General features: G+C 51.6%; 1 protein-coding gene across 1 annotated transcript in view; it reads right to left on the bottom strand.

Moving 5' to 3' along the window:
• The window catches only part of COL4A2 (collagen type IV alpha 2 chain), a 172,860-nt gene that overhangs the window by 62,588 nt on the left and 94,016 nt on the right, over window positions 1–16,256 (bottom strand). The window contains exons 4-10 of the mRNA XM_040624556.1: window positions 8,698–8,832; window positions 8,567–8,611; window positions 5,519–5,635; window positions 3,780–3,851; window positions 3,438–3,473; window positions 3,267–3,329; window positions 1,769–1,804 (exon numbers count right to left, since the gene is read on the bottom strand). Of these exons, the coding sequence (XP_040480490.1) occupies window positions 1,769–1,804; window positions 3,267–3,329; window positions 3,438–3,473; window positions 3,780–3,851; window positions 5,519–5,635; window positions 8,567–8,611; window positions 8,698–8,832 (504 nt within the window). The remainder of the gene's footprint in view (window positions 1–1,768; window positions 1,805–3,266; window positions 3,330–3,437; window positions 3,474–3,779; window positions 3,852–5,518; window positions 5,636–8,566; window positions 8,612–8,697; window positions 8,833–16,256) is intronic.

Raw genomic sequence — 16,256 nt, 5'->3', positions numbered from 1 at the left:
CCCCCCCCCCCCCCCGACGATGAACGCGGATGCTGCGGGCGGTGGGAGCGTGTCCTCACTGCAGGCGTGTGGCGGAGCTCAGACCTGCTCCCGGGTCCCATGGACTCGTTCGTACGCCTGTCATCTGCGCAGATGAGGGTCTCAGAGCGAGTCCTCAGGCTCACTGTCCCCCTGGATCCCGTATCTGAGGACCATGATTCAGTGTCCCTTCTGCCTCCGCCTTTTCTCCTTTTGGTAAGATAATTCAAATTTCACACTTTGACCCTTTTAATGAATTTAGGGGATGGTGATTCTCTGGGTTGGGCCCCGACTTAGCAAGGATTTAGTAGATTCACGAGGGGGTGGACATGTGTTGGAGGACGGACTTGACCCCGAAGCCCAGGCTAAGCCCGACGAGAAGCTGCCCTACACACATGTATTATAGAAATAATGCTCTTCTCTTCAGCCTGCAAACAACATTGCTTCCTCCCCAGGGTCTCCGCATTCCCGCGGCGACAAAGGATCACGTGGGGCCCTATCTGGTCTTCCTCTCGGCAGTATCCCGCCTGTCCCCTCCCATGCCCAGATATTCTCCAAAAATAAAAACAAAGCCTTTAATTAATTTTCGCTGTTTTGCTCCTTTCCCACCTGGCCGGGAGCTGAAATCAAAGCACAGAAACGCAGCCAGGCTAGATGAGAATGCGATCTGCCGGGGCCCCTGCCGTCCCTCTGCCCCATGAGCTGGCTGTCCAAGTCCCCAGGAAGTGACCTGGCGGAGGGTGAGGGCTGTTTGTGTTGCAGCCAAGTGGGGATCTGAGGCGACCCTGGGGCTCGGCCGCCCCGTCCTACATCCGCTTCTCTTGGCTCTGGGCCGTTCCCACCCTGCTCGTGGCTGCAAGACAGTGGGGAGCCCAGCGGTGGGGGCAGCAGCCTTAATGAGCTCCAGCCCCAGCCGGAAGCCATGTGAGAGGTGATGGGAGTTGGGGGGGCCCGGGGGCCCCAGGGGTCCTGGCAGCCGAGGTCCCCCGGAGGTCACAGAGATGAGTTTTCCATGGAGCAGACGTGGGAATGTGCGGGCTGGGGGATGTCCTCAGCCTCGCATGGGCCACGGACGGTCTTTCAACGTTGGTAACACTACCTAGCACTTCCGACGCATGTCACACCTTGATCACAGACCCCCTTTGCCAACCTCCTGCTGTTGGTCTCGGACAGCTACCCAGCTCACCGGTGACACTGAACCCTAGTTCTCTCTGCAGGTTCTGACGACCGCCTACTTTCCTGTGCTCCGTCCAACTTAATAGCCTTTCTTTGATGAGAACAGCACTGCTCTGGGCTCAAGCTGGACTTGAAAATCCCCGACTGTGTCCCCTGGAGGCCGACGTCACCCTCGGGCACAAACAGCCCGGTCACGTCTGGGTGAGAAGGATGCCACTGGCTCCTCCACACGGATCTAGTCACATTTCGTCCCTTGTGCATTCACACGAGCACAAGCCGTGCCTGTACCCGCATTTCCAATCAAACGTCCGGCAGTGCGATTTTCACACAACAGCAGGTGTCATGTGATTGGCAGACAACAAGTCATTTGCTGTATCCGCTTATGTGATGCGCCAAGCACTCCGGGGGGACCTGTGGATTCAACTTTGCATTTATAACACTAAGTCCTAAAAACCTACACAATCATTCTCATCACGAAATAAATAGCCTGTTGTCGTCCACCAGGTAGTTCTGTGGCCAAGAAAGGTACGCACGAGAACGTAAGCACCCCGCCCCACCCCCATAACCAACTTACTGGCTGTCCTTTCGGTCCAGGGGGTCCAGGCGGGCCCTGCACAAATACAAAGAAATGTGTAAACTGTTTTCTTTATCCCAGGACCCAGATAACATCTGCTAGAAAGCCCTGGGAAAGCTGTCCGCTGTATGTTTAGACGCCTGTGTAGTATGTATAGAGGTTTCTGGTACATCTGTCTGGGCGGGGAGCAAAGGCTGGAGGCGGAGGACCGGGTCAGGCCTGGCGCTCAGAACTTGCTGGCTGGCCATGGACAGCTGTTCTGGCTTTGCTTCCCTGAGTTCAGACCTGTGACTTCACCAGTGTCCTACTCCTGCTTGCTCGGACCCCTTGCAAGGTCCCAGGCCCTGTCACTGCAGAGACCGCTTCTCCTCTGGGGTTCCCCACGGGACACCGTCTAGCACGTTTTGCTGGTGGGTCAGCAAATGTTCGTGAACAGTATTAGCCTACAGGCCCAAACTGCAGGGTTGAAAGTCCAGCTGCGAACATCGCTGTCTTTCTGCAAAGCACTCTGTCAACTCACCCCGAGGATGAGGCTTTAAAGGCGCATGAGAAGAGCAGTTCGTGTTTCAGCACAAAGCAGTGTGGGCGATTCAACGGCCTGGAGGAGGACCTGCAGCTGTCCCACCAGCCCAGGACACAGAGAAGACTGTCCACTGTTTCGGGTTTCCCTGAACGGTGTATTTAAAGAATGCCCCCCTCCCCGCTGGTGTGCGCTGGGAGCAAGCTGGCAACTTCGTGCGGCAGGAGAGCAAAGAACCCGTGATCACAGAACCGCATCTCACTGGCTTTCTGCGACAAGGTCTCTTGCCACCTGGAACCAAATCTCTGCTAATGTTGTTCGAGGCCCGTTCGTCTCACTGCTAAACTTCTGGGGAATGAGAGTCAGGGGCCCTCTGGTGGCGGTTTAGCTCCGGGTCCTCGGGCAGGGGGGGACGTGCCTCTCCTTTCTGGTTCTTTCCTTCCCTGCAGCAAGCCCTCCTTCAACCAGGCATTTGTCCTGTTGCACTGAACTCACTCTGTCATTCAAGTGGCAAGGGTAGGGATCACCTGCAGACCGGCACTCCGGTGGGCCACTAGGGCCATTTTGTTAACTGATGTCTAAGACCTCGCTCGTGATGATGGCCACGCCCAGGCAGAGCCCAGTACCTCCTTATTCATCTACTGGACTTCGATCTGCTTTGCCCAGGGATGACAGGGCCCTGGTCAGCGGGCTGGGTGTGGGGCTGAGAGAGCTTCTGTGTGACTGGAGGGGCGCCCAGCCAACGCTACGCCAGAATTTGACGTGGTTCGTGGTGATCTGGTACCTACAAATTTGAAGTCCTCATTCTTCATCCTTAATAGTAGCAAAATGTATGCAAAGGATGACCTGTGTTGTCTGGACGCTTTCTAGAGTGACCACAAGCATCCCTGCTGTATCATGACACTTCCGTCCACACCAGCACTGAAGAAGCTGGGTCACTAGAGGACGCCCTGAAAGTGTCCACCAGCGAGTACTTACTGGTCTTCCGGGAGCTCCAACCGGACCCATCTGTCCTACAGGCCCAGGGCGGCCGGGGGTGCCCTAAGGACAGGCAGCAAGAGTAGGCTGTTAAGAAAGGTAGACTGGTATTCGGAGTCCTGAGTTCTTAAAGTTCTGCTTGGAACATTCGCTAATAAAAACAGAACTTACCTGGAAACCAACCAATCCAGGCTCTCCGGGTTCACCCTAGTTGAGAAGACACAATGGTATGAGTTCTGGTTTTTAACTAAATTTTTAGATCTAGTTACATTTTATCACAACCAGGGGCTTGGTAATGTTACCTCCTATCTGGGGCATTGTGAATATGGGAACGGTGTGTACCCACAGTTGAACGTCACCCCGATGGGATAGCGATGATTTTGGGTGGTTCTGCCACCCCACGTGCTCCCCATTCTCGCGTCCTCACAACTCAGCCATACTTGGAAAGCACAGTTACTAATCAGGAGTTTACACCGATCGCTTAGTCTCGAGCCCCGTATCTAGCGAACATACCCTGTATCTGTTGCGGTCCTCACTGGATAGCGCATATGGCTCGCCTTTCTGTCCTTTGGGTCCTTGGGGCCCCTATGGTAGCACGCACATGGGAGACAGAAAACGCAGGAAGACCCATTAACCTTCAGGGCAGCCGTAGTCATCTGGGTGATTCAATAGCGACCTTTATGGCAATGCTTATTCCTTATTTAGCTTATTCTGGACACCGGTCACTACAATTAGCCACGAAGGTGAGACTCTCACTTTTATATTTACCCAGCAGTCTCTTCCTTCAAAGTTAAAATGGAAATACTTTATAGGACTTATGTATTTTCAAAAACCCAAAGAAATGCTCAGTAAACTCATCTTTTAGGATATCAACATGTTATTTTCCTGTGTAATCATGTTTTTGTCTTTTCTTTGGCATTAGGGTGCTAAAAATATGGACATGTATGCACGGAGGCACCATTTTTGGGAGAGATACTGGGTCATTCTGTAAAAAAGAATCGTGACAAGTACACCCGGTGTGTATGCACATATGTGTGTGTTTAAATGTCTTTTAATGCCTTGCACATAAAATCAGTATTTTAGGGGTGCCTGGGTGGCTCGGTTGAGCATCTGCCTTTGGCTCAGGTCATGATCCCAGGGTCCTGGGATTGAGCCCCGTGTCGGGCTCCCTGCTCAGCGGGAGTCTGCTTCTCCCTCTGCCTCTGTTTGTGCTCTCTCTCTTGCTCACTCTCTTAAAAAAATAAATAAAATCTTAAAAAAATCAGTATTTTAAAGTAACGGATATATTTATTGATAATGAAAGTTTTACGATATTAGGGCAGACTAGAAGGTGATGGTCTTTGTTGAGAAGTTGAACCACAAAAAAGACACGACCCAGGGAGGAAGACCTGAAAGGTGGGGGGTGAGGAGTCCACTAGCTTTGTAGGAAACACAGGCAGGACGCATGGCTGCTCTTCCCCAACTTTAAAAATGTTTCCTAAATAAAAAATTTTACCAAACCAGATGTTGGTATAACCCTGACTTTGCAATACTTTGATGGTATGAGGGTGGCAGGACAGTCCTGAAAACCATTTCAAGATTTTTTGCAAAGACCTGAAAACAGTCAACAAAATAAATGAATATGAGAACGTCTTCCATTAAAAAGAGCTCCCTTAAAAAAAAAAAAAAAAGAGCTCCCTTCTACCTGTCAGGGCTGGAGAATGCTTCTCATGTCACAGAGGATTTTAGAATCTAATGAGATGGTGACTCACAGGGCATCTGTCAAGCTTTAAGCCTTTTTATTTGAGTTTTGCTATTACTGTGATTCACTGTTCCTTGACATGCGGCCTGGGGGAGAGTACGGTGACACCGGGAAGATCGCACAACAGCAACCAAGCCAATCATTTTCTATCTTGTTTACAGAATGAATAAGGAAAATGAAGTTCTTTGGACCCAGGAAAATCACTCTGAGATGTCTGCAGGAACATCTCCTTCCTCCTGACCACCTGCTGAGGGCAGGGGAGCGACCCTCCCAGGGATGTGACCCTCCTGGGGGTGCGAGAGGCAGGCGGAGCGCGCCTGCTCACCCGGCCTTGGGGTCCACAGGAGACAACCCGCCCTCCTTAGAAAGTCTGTTTGTGACCCTTTCTGAAAGGGCCTTCTGGATGGGCCTGCGAGAGGCACACGATATCCTCCAGGCCTCTGTTGACAAATGCCAGCCAGTTAGCTTCTGGAGCTAACCGCTGGACGGCATGCGCTGTGCGGGTACTCACGGGAGGGCCGAGGAACCCCGCAGGGCCTTCGGGTCCCTGCCGGCCCACGTCTCCTCTGGTCCCGTTGCAGCCATCGTAGCCGGGTGGTCCTCTGGGCCCACCTTGCCCGGGGTGTCCCTGAGACGAGAAAAGTAAGTGAGCTTTCCAGTACACACACTGTGGTTCTCACGAGCACTGTGATAAAAGAGCTCCGTATCCTCCCATCCTGCATGAACCCACGGGCAGAGATAACCCAGAACGAGCAGATGAAGGAATGGAAGATTAAGTAAACAGAGGCACATGGGCAGAGTTCTAAGCAAGAGAAAGGCCTTCCAGACAACGTTCTGTTTCCCAAGGGCTCTGGTGAAGAAGTGAATCGTCGTTGGTCTACTGGGACGTCTGTCTTTGCAGGGACAGGTCACGGTAGACTTAAAAATTCCAGAAAACATTCTAGAAGCAGCTAGGTCCTGCAGGGACAACAGGGTGCCTTTATCTTTTGTGCCCAACTGAACTGCAGAGGGTGAGTCTGACGGACCCACATCCCACACAGGGAAAAGATCTCGCACAGAAGGGATTTCATGTGACTACGTCTCTGTAGAAGAAACGACTTCTTCTCATTTGCTTTCTTGGGAGGAACACTCCTTTCTTGATTTTAAACGTGAAGAGAAAGCAAGTCAGATGTTCTGCGATGTTGAGGGTGAGGGAGGGAAGGCAACATGATCAAATGTCTTCTGAATGACTAGAGACAGGCTGAGTCTGTGGGCGTCCCACCTGTATTCGTCCGGTTCCTGAGACAGCCAGGGCTGGGCTAGTAACCCACAGCTTGCGTGCTACCAGACCACAGTGTATCATGCTATTTCTCCCCACGGATGTTCAGATATATGCTATCTTATTAGCTTCTTTAACATTTTGATTTTGTTGACAAGAGACCAAACGTATATTCCACAGTGATTTTTTGAGGCCATGTTGGATGCCTTTTAGATTTACTTTGAGAAATCTGGGACATTTCAAGATAAATGAACAAATCCTACACAGATGGCCAGGACCCTGAATGATATTACGAAACATGATGAAAAAAAGTAGCATTTTTCTTTGGTTGTATGTCTCTTTGCTTTGGATATCCAAAGCCATTGCTTTAACTAGCGCCATCAGATAAGAAGAGAGACAACAGACTTCCAGGCAGCTGTCCTGGGGGACAAGAGACAACCCAAAGACCCCGTAAGTCACCAGGCACGAAAGCTGATCCTTCAAATTCGGCAGGAGAAAACAAGCTTAGTAGATGCCCTGCTCACGACCGGCGTTATTCTATGAAGCTTTTCTTAAACTGAGCTCTTCACGCTCCTCCTGAATTATGTGTCTGCTGCTGGCTTTTCTTGCTCTCTTAGAATCGATCTCAGTCACTTGAGATTGCACGCCAATCTGACGTTAGTTTGACACGGTTCTTCCAAGAACGGTTTTACTTATACCGGGCCGACTGCTCACCTTGGTCCAGCATCCGGTTAGATACACCTCTAAGATCCTGACCGCGTGTCATGTTTGATGCACGACTTCTAAACGGCTCAAATTAGCCCGGTCCTTCCACGTCACATTGCTGAGGGGCTTCGAAGCGGCAGGCGGCCCTTCGGCTCACGTTTGTGCCGTCCCAGAGCCCTGTGGCCAGCGAGTGAGGCCGTCTTGAGCAGCCTGGAGATTCTGCAGAAACCTGGATCCATGCTCACTGGAGTGATCACTCCCTCACGTGACTGTACTTCCTAACTTGTAAACTATTTGCTCCTCATCTTAAATGTCTAAGAAGTGGAAAAACAAATTAAAATATGATTCAGAGGAGTTACAGTATTTTTCCATGAGATCACTCCATTTACACTCACATTTCAGCTTCCAGAAGACGAAACGGATGGGTGGCCCAAAGAGCTCAGAGAAGCAGTTTAAAAATGGGCGAATTGGTTTGAGGAGGTTGGTAGGAAAATACTCCTTGTTTATCCCTGGAAATCACGGATTCTTCACCTCTGCCAATTTCTCAAGATTCTGACTAATGGGAAAGTGGCCTCCTTCCTTGGTCGCAGCTGTGTGTCCAACCGGTGTGTGGGAGCCCCCCGTCCAGGTGACGCACGGGGTCACCGCCACCCAGGCCTTGCGTCTCTGCGGGTGGCTTCCTCTCTCCAGCTCCGGGAGCCTCCTTCTCCCGGATGTGTGGCTCAGGCTCTGAAAGACGAGCTCGCCCTCTTCGTGACGGCTCCCACGCCCGCCCTCCTTGCTCTCCTGCCAGGCAGCAGCCCCGCTTACGGAGCCCCGGGAATGCGGCTCTGCATGTGTGTGTGCACGCTTGTGCATGCTAACACGGTGACACAGGACACGGTGCGTGGAGTAAGGGCCCAGACATGTGCACACGGCTCCTGAAGCAGATGTCCTCAGGCTTCAGCAGCGGACGCCCGCGTGTGTGATAAACACATCTCCCCGCACAGCCGGGCTCTGCAGGAAGCGGACCCTGGGAAACCTCCTGGCGGGTCCTTGTGAAGAGGCCGTGAGTCAAGCGCTCTGTTTATTTTTGTATGCCACAAGAAGTAAAGTAAACTAGGTTAGAAAAACACATTTTATTGCATTTGGAGATTTTCTCATGGACGAACCCTGTCTTGTCTTCTTCTTGTTTACATGTGGTTTGCCTTCAGAGACTTTGGGAAGCTGCACGAATGTCTGAAAGGGCTTCATCACCTCCGTGTTCGCGGCCGCGCTGCTCTCTCTGCAGGTTGCTCTCTGCAGGTTGCAACGGAATGTCGAGGCCGGCTCTTACGGAGCATATCTGAGCAACACTCTAGCTCTTTATTACAAAACAATGTCCGGCTTCGGCAAAGCAGCCTGGATGCTGAAGCCAAGTCCAGAAGAACGTTTACAAAGGAAACAATCTGTCTGATATTTGACTGGACTCCAGCGGCAAAAGTACGCACGTATAGCCCTGCCAGGCTCGTGGGGTAAGCAGAACAGGAGGCCTAGTCAGAGACGTTTCTGTAAGTCATAAGCTATTGCTTAGCACGCGTACCGCGTTTTACGATCCCAACCGTGCAAAACACTTACGGGAATTCCGTCGGCACCAGGGAATCCAGACACACCTCTCGCTCCCTGTAAAGAAGGCAGGCAAACTTACCCAAGGCCAGGACGCCCACCGCCCATCGCAGAAGTGGAGGGAGTCCCAGCGGTCACCGTACCACGTCTCCTTTCGGTCCTGTGATCCCGGGTGACCCCCGTTCGCCCTTGTCACCTTTGCGGCCTTGCAGTCCTGGGAATCCCTGCAGGCCTGGGGGCCCGGTGTACCCCTGGGGGCCCACTGGCCCGGGCTGGCCCTGCAGAAACAACAGAGTTCGGTCACGATCGGTCACAACAGACGCGCATTTTCTATCACGCTGCTTTTGAAACCATGCTTTTCATTCTCAAAGAGCTACAACGTTCCGAGAACATTCTGTGTCAACTTCCATCTCCTGCCACAGTTGCAACAGAGTGACTTCTGGCTAAGAAAAGTCCTGGAGTTGTAAAAGAAAAAAACATGTTAAATGTGAGAAAAAGCCATCCTGAACTAAAGTGATGCTATTGTGAAATGCTGGTATTGGGTCGGGACGAAAGAACCAACTTACTTGGCTTTTTAAAAAAAGTGTTTTCAGTTAAAAAGAAAACTCCAAGCAAATTTCTAAGATTTTCTCTCTATCTCAATATAATGCACGTGACAGGTATAGAACTGTGTCCTGTATCACAAGTGGCTGGATCATCTCCCCTGTCTACACTCACCCCTTGCACACACACAGAAGAAATGCAGGTTTCTGAAGCCTACAAAGATCCAGGCCCATAGCCGTTGGACGTGGAGGGCTATTACTGAAAAAAGACAAGATGCTGAGCAGAAAGGATGCGGGAAAAATGGGAGCCCTGAGCCCTGTGGGTGGGAGTGCAGACGACTGCAGCCAATGGGGAGCACATGGCAGTTTCTCTAAGAATGACACAGAGAAGTGCCCTGTGGGCCCCCAATTCCACTTCGGGGCTAATACTCAAACGAGCTGAAGGCAGAGACGCGAACCGCTATTTGCACCCCCGTGTTCAGCGCAGCGCCTCCTGCAACAGCCAAGGAGTGGAAGCACAGTGCTTGTTGGAGGATGGTGGGTCCATCCACGCCATGGACTGTTATTCACCTGGCCGAGGGGCGTGGGGCTCGCACCTCCGAGTTTCGGTACCGTTCCTACACTGCCCACTCCTTTCGGATGTGGGGCGCAGGCATGGGGGAAGCGGAGAGGAATTTCTCTGGGGTGGAAGATAGGGATGGAGATTAAGGTGGAGCTGATAAATGCGATCTACCCCCAAGCTGGGGGTCCCCGCCTCCTCCAACAAAGGGGAGTTTCGGGAAGTCTCCTTAGGGCTCCCACTGGGCCAACGTCAGTTTTGGAGTCGGGGGGTTCTCCTGTTCTACCCTCCATGTGTTCCGGACGGTCCAGCCAAGGCAGAAACCACCAGATCCTCTGTCTGAGCACAAGCATCGTACACAGGGGTGAAGCCGGGGTATCTCACGTCTTCAAAGAACGTGGTAAAGGGGGCCATCGCCCCTTGCTTGTCCCCTCCTCCCTGAGGACGGCTGTGCTGGAAGGTGGGCAGCCCGACTTGGACATACGAACCCTGGGGTCACGCGAGGCTAGTGCTCAGGGGCCTCCACACGTTACATGTGCTGTAAGTTTGGGGACAAAACATACTTTGATTCTGATTTTTATAGATTTCCCCCAGTTGTGTTCCGTTCTGTTCTGTTTGCAGCTGTCAGAACATCACCGTCTTGTGATGACGCAGTCCCCCTAAGCCTTCAACTGCCCCTAATCGCAGTGAGGCTTGCAGCTTGTCGGTGTTTACACGAGAGCCTTGGGGATAAAGTGGTGTGTTCATTAGCACCGTCACTGCTCCCATCTGCGACTTCATCTCTGTCTGGGGGGACTACTGTTTGCAGGCAGCTAGGAGGGGGCATCTGCTATCAAGCGAAGCAGAGTGCTTGCGTCTCCGGGACGAACACCCACGGCCTCCTCGTGCACTCGTTAACCTTTTCCTTGATTCCCTTTGCTGGGAAAAGTGATAGCGACATCATGTACTCACTTTCCTGCCATTGTCAGCGAGCTTCTTTTCAGCCTTTGTTTCTTGGATGGGAAGTCTGGCTTTGGGAATAAAACCAGTCTTTCCTTTTCTGGAGCGTGCTGTCACTGCGAAGTTCCCATAAAAGTAGCCGTTTTAAAGTGGCTCCCAGCACATTCACAGTGCTCTCCAACCGCCAGCTCTACCTTGTTCTAACACATTTCCATCACCCCAAAAGGCAACCCCATACCCACTGGGCAGTCACTCCCCACTGCCCCTCCCCCAGTCCCGGGTTCCCACGCCAACTGGCGTCTGCCCTCGGTGTCGATGGGCTCTGTCACTCTGGGTACTTCAAGTACACGGAGTCATAGGCAGGGTGTGCGGCCTTTGGTGCCTGGCTTCTGATACTTAACACAACTTTTCTGAGGTTCTTCGGATGGGGGGAGCCCCTCCCAGTGCTGCACTCACGTTCACGGCTGAACAACATTTAGTGGATGGGTGACCACAGTCTGTCCGTCCGTCCGCTGACGGACACTGAGGGTGTCTGCACCTCAGAGCTGCTGTGAACGCAGCCGTGGTCGACACACACACAGAGTTATTTCTGTGCGTACCTGTTCTCAGCTCTCCGGGTTATAAACTGAGGCATGGAATTTCTGCATCTTCAGGCAATTCTGTTTAACCTTTTGAGGCCCCGCCATGCTATTCTCCACAGTGGCCGAGCCGTGTGCATTCCCAGCAGCATGTGTGAGGGTTCCAAATTTTTCCACGTCCTTGCTGGCACTTGTTATTTTCCATTTTTTAAAATTATAGCCACCGTAGTGGGTGTGAAGATGGTGTCATTCTGAAGAGATTATCTTGAGCTGCTCACAGATGGAACATTTCACAAATTCCATCCAGCTTCCGCCCTGGGGAAGGGCCAGGAAGAGTCTGGAGAGACTCTGAATTAGACCTTCGTCCCCGGGGACTGGACCCTCGCTCTCGCCCACAGCGCACAGCCTGTGAGGCTGCAGCTAAACGGGCATTGACGTCAAGGTCAAGGACTTTGCTATGCATGTTTCAGTCATCAGGCCTGAGAGCTCCCCGAGGATATCCTGCCTGCCAGGCACCTAGTGTGTTTGTAAAGAGTGGCTGGAATGACCAGGGAATGAAAAGGATCTTCCTTTCTGCTAATGACCATCAACGTTCATCATTAGTGGAAAAGTCATGGTCAGAAGACCTATTTCCATATCTTCCTTCTGTTGGAAGTGATGTTAAAAGCAAAAGTCACCCCCGAAGGAGTAGGACTCTAGTTTGAATGACTTTGCACAAATCTCTAAAGCTCCTGAGATTCTCGCAATCTACTTGAGAAAAGCATTTCCACAAAGTATTTGTTAAAAGCCAGCAGACACTGTAGAAAGGAGAGACCATGTGCCATGACCCCGGCCCGCCAGACAGTCTGATTCATATCCGTGTGTTACTCGCTGGGAAACAGGACAGAGAGAAGCACCATTTAATTATGTATCTTCTGGGATGGCGCACCGTCAAGGTCTTTAAAAAAAGCTTATCTCATTTTACCCCCATGCCAAATGCATGAGTGGCCATCACCCCCACCTGAGAGGAGACAACAGGGGCTCAGGAAGGTCCAGCACAAGGAGCCAAGTGTCACACAGTTAGGTCTAGGAGCCCACGAGAAACACAGAGTCTCAGGCTTGGCCCAGACCCTCCTGAGCTCCCGTGCACACGACCCCCAGAGGTTACTTTGTGCAGTAAAGAGTGAGAATCCCTGCCTGATACCACCCTCCTTCCCTTCCTGACATTCTTATAGGATTGGTGTCTTTTAATAAAAATCTCAAGCATGAAGTTGGATCTTAGAAGACAGGTTGAGCTTACTGCATCAGGCAGAGGAAAATGTAATCTTTATGTTGTTAAGGACGATTTCTAATTAAATTTTCTTGGTCTTATGCTTCGGTGCTATCTGCAACAGGCCAGAACCAACTTTGACCCCTGGGAGGATGGATGGTTGCTCCTCTCCTCTCCCTTCTAGAAACCACTACGGGAGTAGGTGTGGGGTCCAGGGTCAGCTTCGGGAGCTGAAGTCTGCAAAGGTGGAGAGAATGAGTCCAGACTTGAATTCACATTGCTTAAATACCACGGCTGTGGACACAATGCACGTCAAGTCCTGAGACACTTCCCAAGCTTTCCTGCACTTGGAATTTTCACTTCTGAGAAAAGGTGGGATATCCTCAGTTATGGGCACACGCGGAATGGCTCTAGAACTTCAGACTCTGACGTGCAGGAGGAGGACGGATGATCCGCCGGGGCCGGCCAAGGGTCGCCTCCCACTCACACAACCCCAAGGGGGTTTGTTTCCATCCATAGCTTATTCCCCTTACAGTTCACAGTGGGGAGGAGGGTAAAAGAGCTTCCTTCATCAGGGAGGGGCCAAGGAATGTTTCCAAGGATAAAACCTGCTTCACTGCACATCAGGATTTTTAATTTACATTACAGTATTTTCCTGGTAGAACAAGCCTTTCATGACTTACTGGCCAACATGTGAATAGTAGGAAATCCCTTCTCTTTCTGAAGTTTGCTCTTCCTGTCTCGCCTTTTATGGGCAGCGGGCCCCTGCAGACACCCCATATCCTCTCTGGTCCCCTGGGCGGCTCCTCCCTTCCTCGGCGGTTGGCAGTGTGTTCCAGGCCTTCCCGGCCCTTCCGATGCTGCCCTTCTCAGTGACCCTCTGGGGATTCCAGCCCAAGTCCCAGATCACTAGAAAATGCGTAAAACGGCCCAGAAGCTGGGAAGGACTAGTTTTTTAGGATCCAAAAAACCAATTCCTTCACTAAAACTTAGACTCGGCCGATGTTCTTAGGGATAACCGTTACCATTGTGAGCAGTATTTTTGACGACCCTGGCAGGATGCATGAACACCGTATTCCAAGCTCATGATAACGTGGAAGTATTTGCACAGTCCCTAACCTCTATAGTAACAATCAGCTAACAACGGGCACTTGCCTAATCCACATAAACCAGACAAAGCTCGTGCTAAACCCACCACCTTTTGTCTGTAGCTTCTTACGTAATATAAGAGGACATCAGCCCTGCCCCAGGTACTGTTCCAGATTAGAGATTCCACCTATCTGCGGTAGACTTCAATTCCTGCTCTCCAGAATTATTTGGCACAGACTGTAGCAGTAGTATCTATGAAAAGGGAACACAGCAGCATGTAAGGAAATAGACCTTGACCCTTACCTCGCTCCACAAACAAACATGTGGTCAAAATGGGTCGTAGGCCTGAACATAACAGCTAAAACTCTAATGTTTCTAAAGGAAAACACAGGGAAGAGTCTTTGTGACTTTGGGTTAGGTAAACATTTCTACATGTGACACAGAGATCATGAACCATAAAAGAAAAAAGCTGAAAACACAGAAAGGCTGGATCTTAAAGATACTGTCAAGAAATAAGGAGCCGGCCGCAGACTGGGGGATGTGTTTCTGATGAATGATTTTTATCCAGAACACAGACAGGACGCCCAGAAATCAAGAATCAGAGACAACCCAAGAGAGATTGGAACAGACACTTGTTCAGAGAACCTGAGCAGATGGGAACCAGGCACACAGAAGCCGGTCTGCAGCGCAGGCCACCAGGTCGGTCCACAGTAAGGACAGCTGCGGCCCCGGGGCAGCAGGTCCCACAGGCTGACTGCCACGTGGGTCCTGCAGAGGGCGCGGACGAGCCCGCTGGTGCAGATGCAGAATGGGGGAGCCTCTCTGGAAAAGTGCGGCAGTTTCTCATAAAGTTAAACGTATCCTTAGAGACCTGTAGGGAAGACCTGTAGGTAAATGTTCATAGTGGCTCGATTTATCTTAGCCAAATGCCAGAAACAACCTGAATGTCCACTGGTTGATGAGTGGCCCAACTGGAACGGTCATACAGTGGACCACCGCTCAGTCTCACGTGCACAACAGCGAGGACGGACCCGGAGGTGTTACACTGAGAGAGGGAAGCACACCCCGCCCGTCCTGTCGACAGGATGCTGTGGTCTGATTTACACCACGTTCTAGAGAAGGCAAAACCAGTGACGGGAGACGGCAGCGGTGGCCAGGGGGAGGTGGAGGGAGGGACTGGACCGGGTTTATACTGTGATTTATACTGATTCTAGTGGTTGCTGCATGGCTATTCTCATTTGTCAGTATTCACTGAACCACATGGAAAAGCTACCTGGATGAGACTGACCTGAAAACAAGCAAACAAGCAGGAAAGGAGTAAAGGCAGAGATTCAGAAGACAAGGCCTGACGTTCACAGGTATGCTGCATACGACCGAGTCCTCCTGGGACGTCCTCGTAAGTGAATTTACAAGACGGATACCGTTTCGGAAAGGAAGACGAATGCATACTTCTAAAATGCCTTATTAAAAAACACTTAGCCAAATGCTTTTTAAGAAGGTCTGCCAGGGAAATGAAAAAACAAAAAAAAAGCAAACCCACAGAAACGAAGGCCTCGTCTGGAGTCCGCATCTGGGATCTGGTCCGGGGAGCTCGAGGTGGACAGAAAGGGGAGCTGCCAGTGCTCAGCCCTCCGAGCCGCAGACCCGGAAGTGGGTCAGAACCAAACCAGGTTCAGGAGCCAAACACAGGTCCAGGATGTGCCTGGCCTCCACCAGGCACAGTCTTCATCAAGATCGAAACCATCTTGAAGCAGAGAAACAATGGGTCATCTCGTTTCCTACCCACAGGAGCAAAACGTCTGGAAACTCTGCTCCTTATTCTAAAAATAGGCAGCACGTGGGCCGTCACACTCGATGGCTTTTACCCCAATGTGAGGCCACGCTTTTTATAGTCTGGATGGGATTCTGCCTGGCATATGCTGGAGAAGTTGGTCTTCTGGGAAAGCCTTCCCCTGTTTGCAGCAATAAATACATTTCATTTGTCTAACGTGGTGGCTTGCCCAACGCACCGGCATGATTTCCCAAGGCTCTTGTCCTCCAAGAAGATGCAGAGTGGCGTGTAGATGAGCCGGGGGCCCCGGGGAGCACAGACGGCGGCCGAGAGCGGGCTGGAAGAGCAGACTCAGGGCCACAGGCCTCCCATAGGCAGGAAATGCTCTGAGCACCTGACTGCACAGGATACAATACAGGTGCCCAGAGCATCCTCACTAACGGCCTTTCCGTCCTTACGAGTTTGTGACACAAGGGCCCCCGGCTCTACTTACGTATCAGAAAGGGACAACCAGAACACGAGGCGATTCTGGAATGACCAAATCCCGCACCCACAGGTCACTAACAGCTGTCCACACGTACGGCCTTGGTGGCAGACCCTTCGTTTCCACGTGTCATCTGCACGTGGCAATCCCTTGCTGGTCTCCCATCATACTCCTAGGTCACGCTCGAGGGTGACGTGACTCACAGTCAGCCCTGTGAGCTTCTGTCCTTGCCCCGCGACTGGGCAGCAGCCCTGGGAACGCTGCCCGCAGCCAGGGGGGCCGCAGGAAGCGCCCGTGGGGCCTCCAGATGCCAGCCTCCCTGCTGAGTTATCAGCCAGGCCGGCAGGCGTGCAGAGCGCCTTTCTGGTGTCAGTGGCAGAGACCAGGAGCGGAACCAGCAGTTATATCCACTTTGCATTTAGACTAAACACAGTCACATGAAAGAAAGCTATTCCTGAGGTTGGCATTATATTGAGCTGGTCTGTTATGAA

This window comes from Ursus maritimus, unplaced genomic scaffold (assembly GCF_017311325.1).
Source record: "Ursus maritimus isolate PB19 unplaced genomic scaffold, ASM1731132v1 scaffold_10, whole genome shotgun sequence".
Lineage (NCBI taxonomy): Eukaryota > Metazoa > Chordata > Mammalia > Carnivora > Ursidae > Ursus > Ursus maritimus.
Note: the sequence above shows the minus strand (reverse complement) of the source record. Positions and strands in the feature narration are given on the sequence as shown.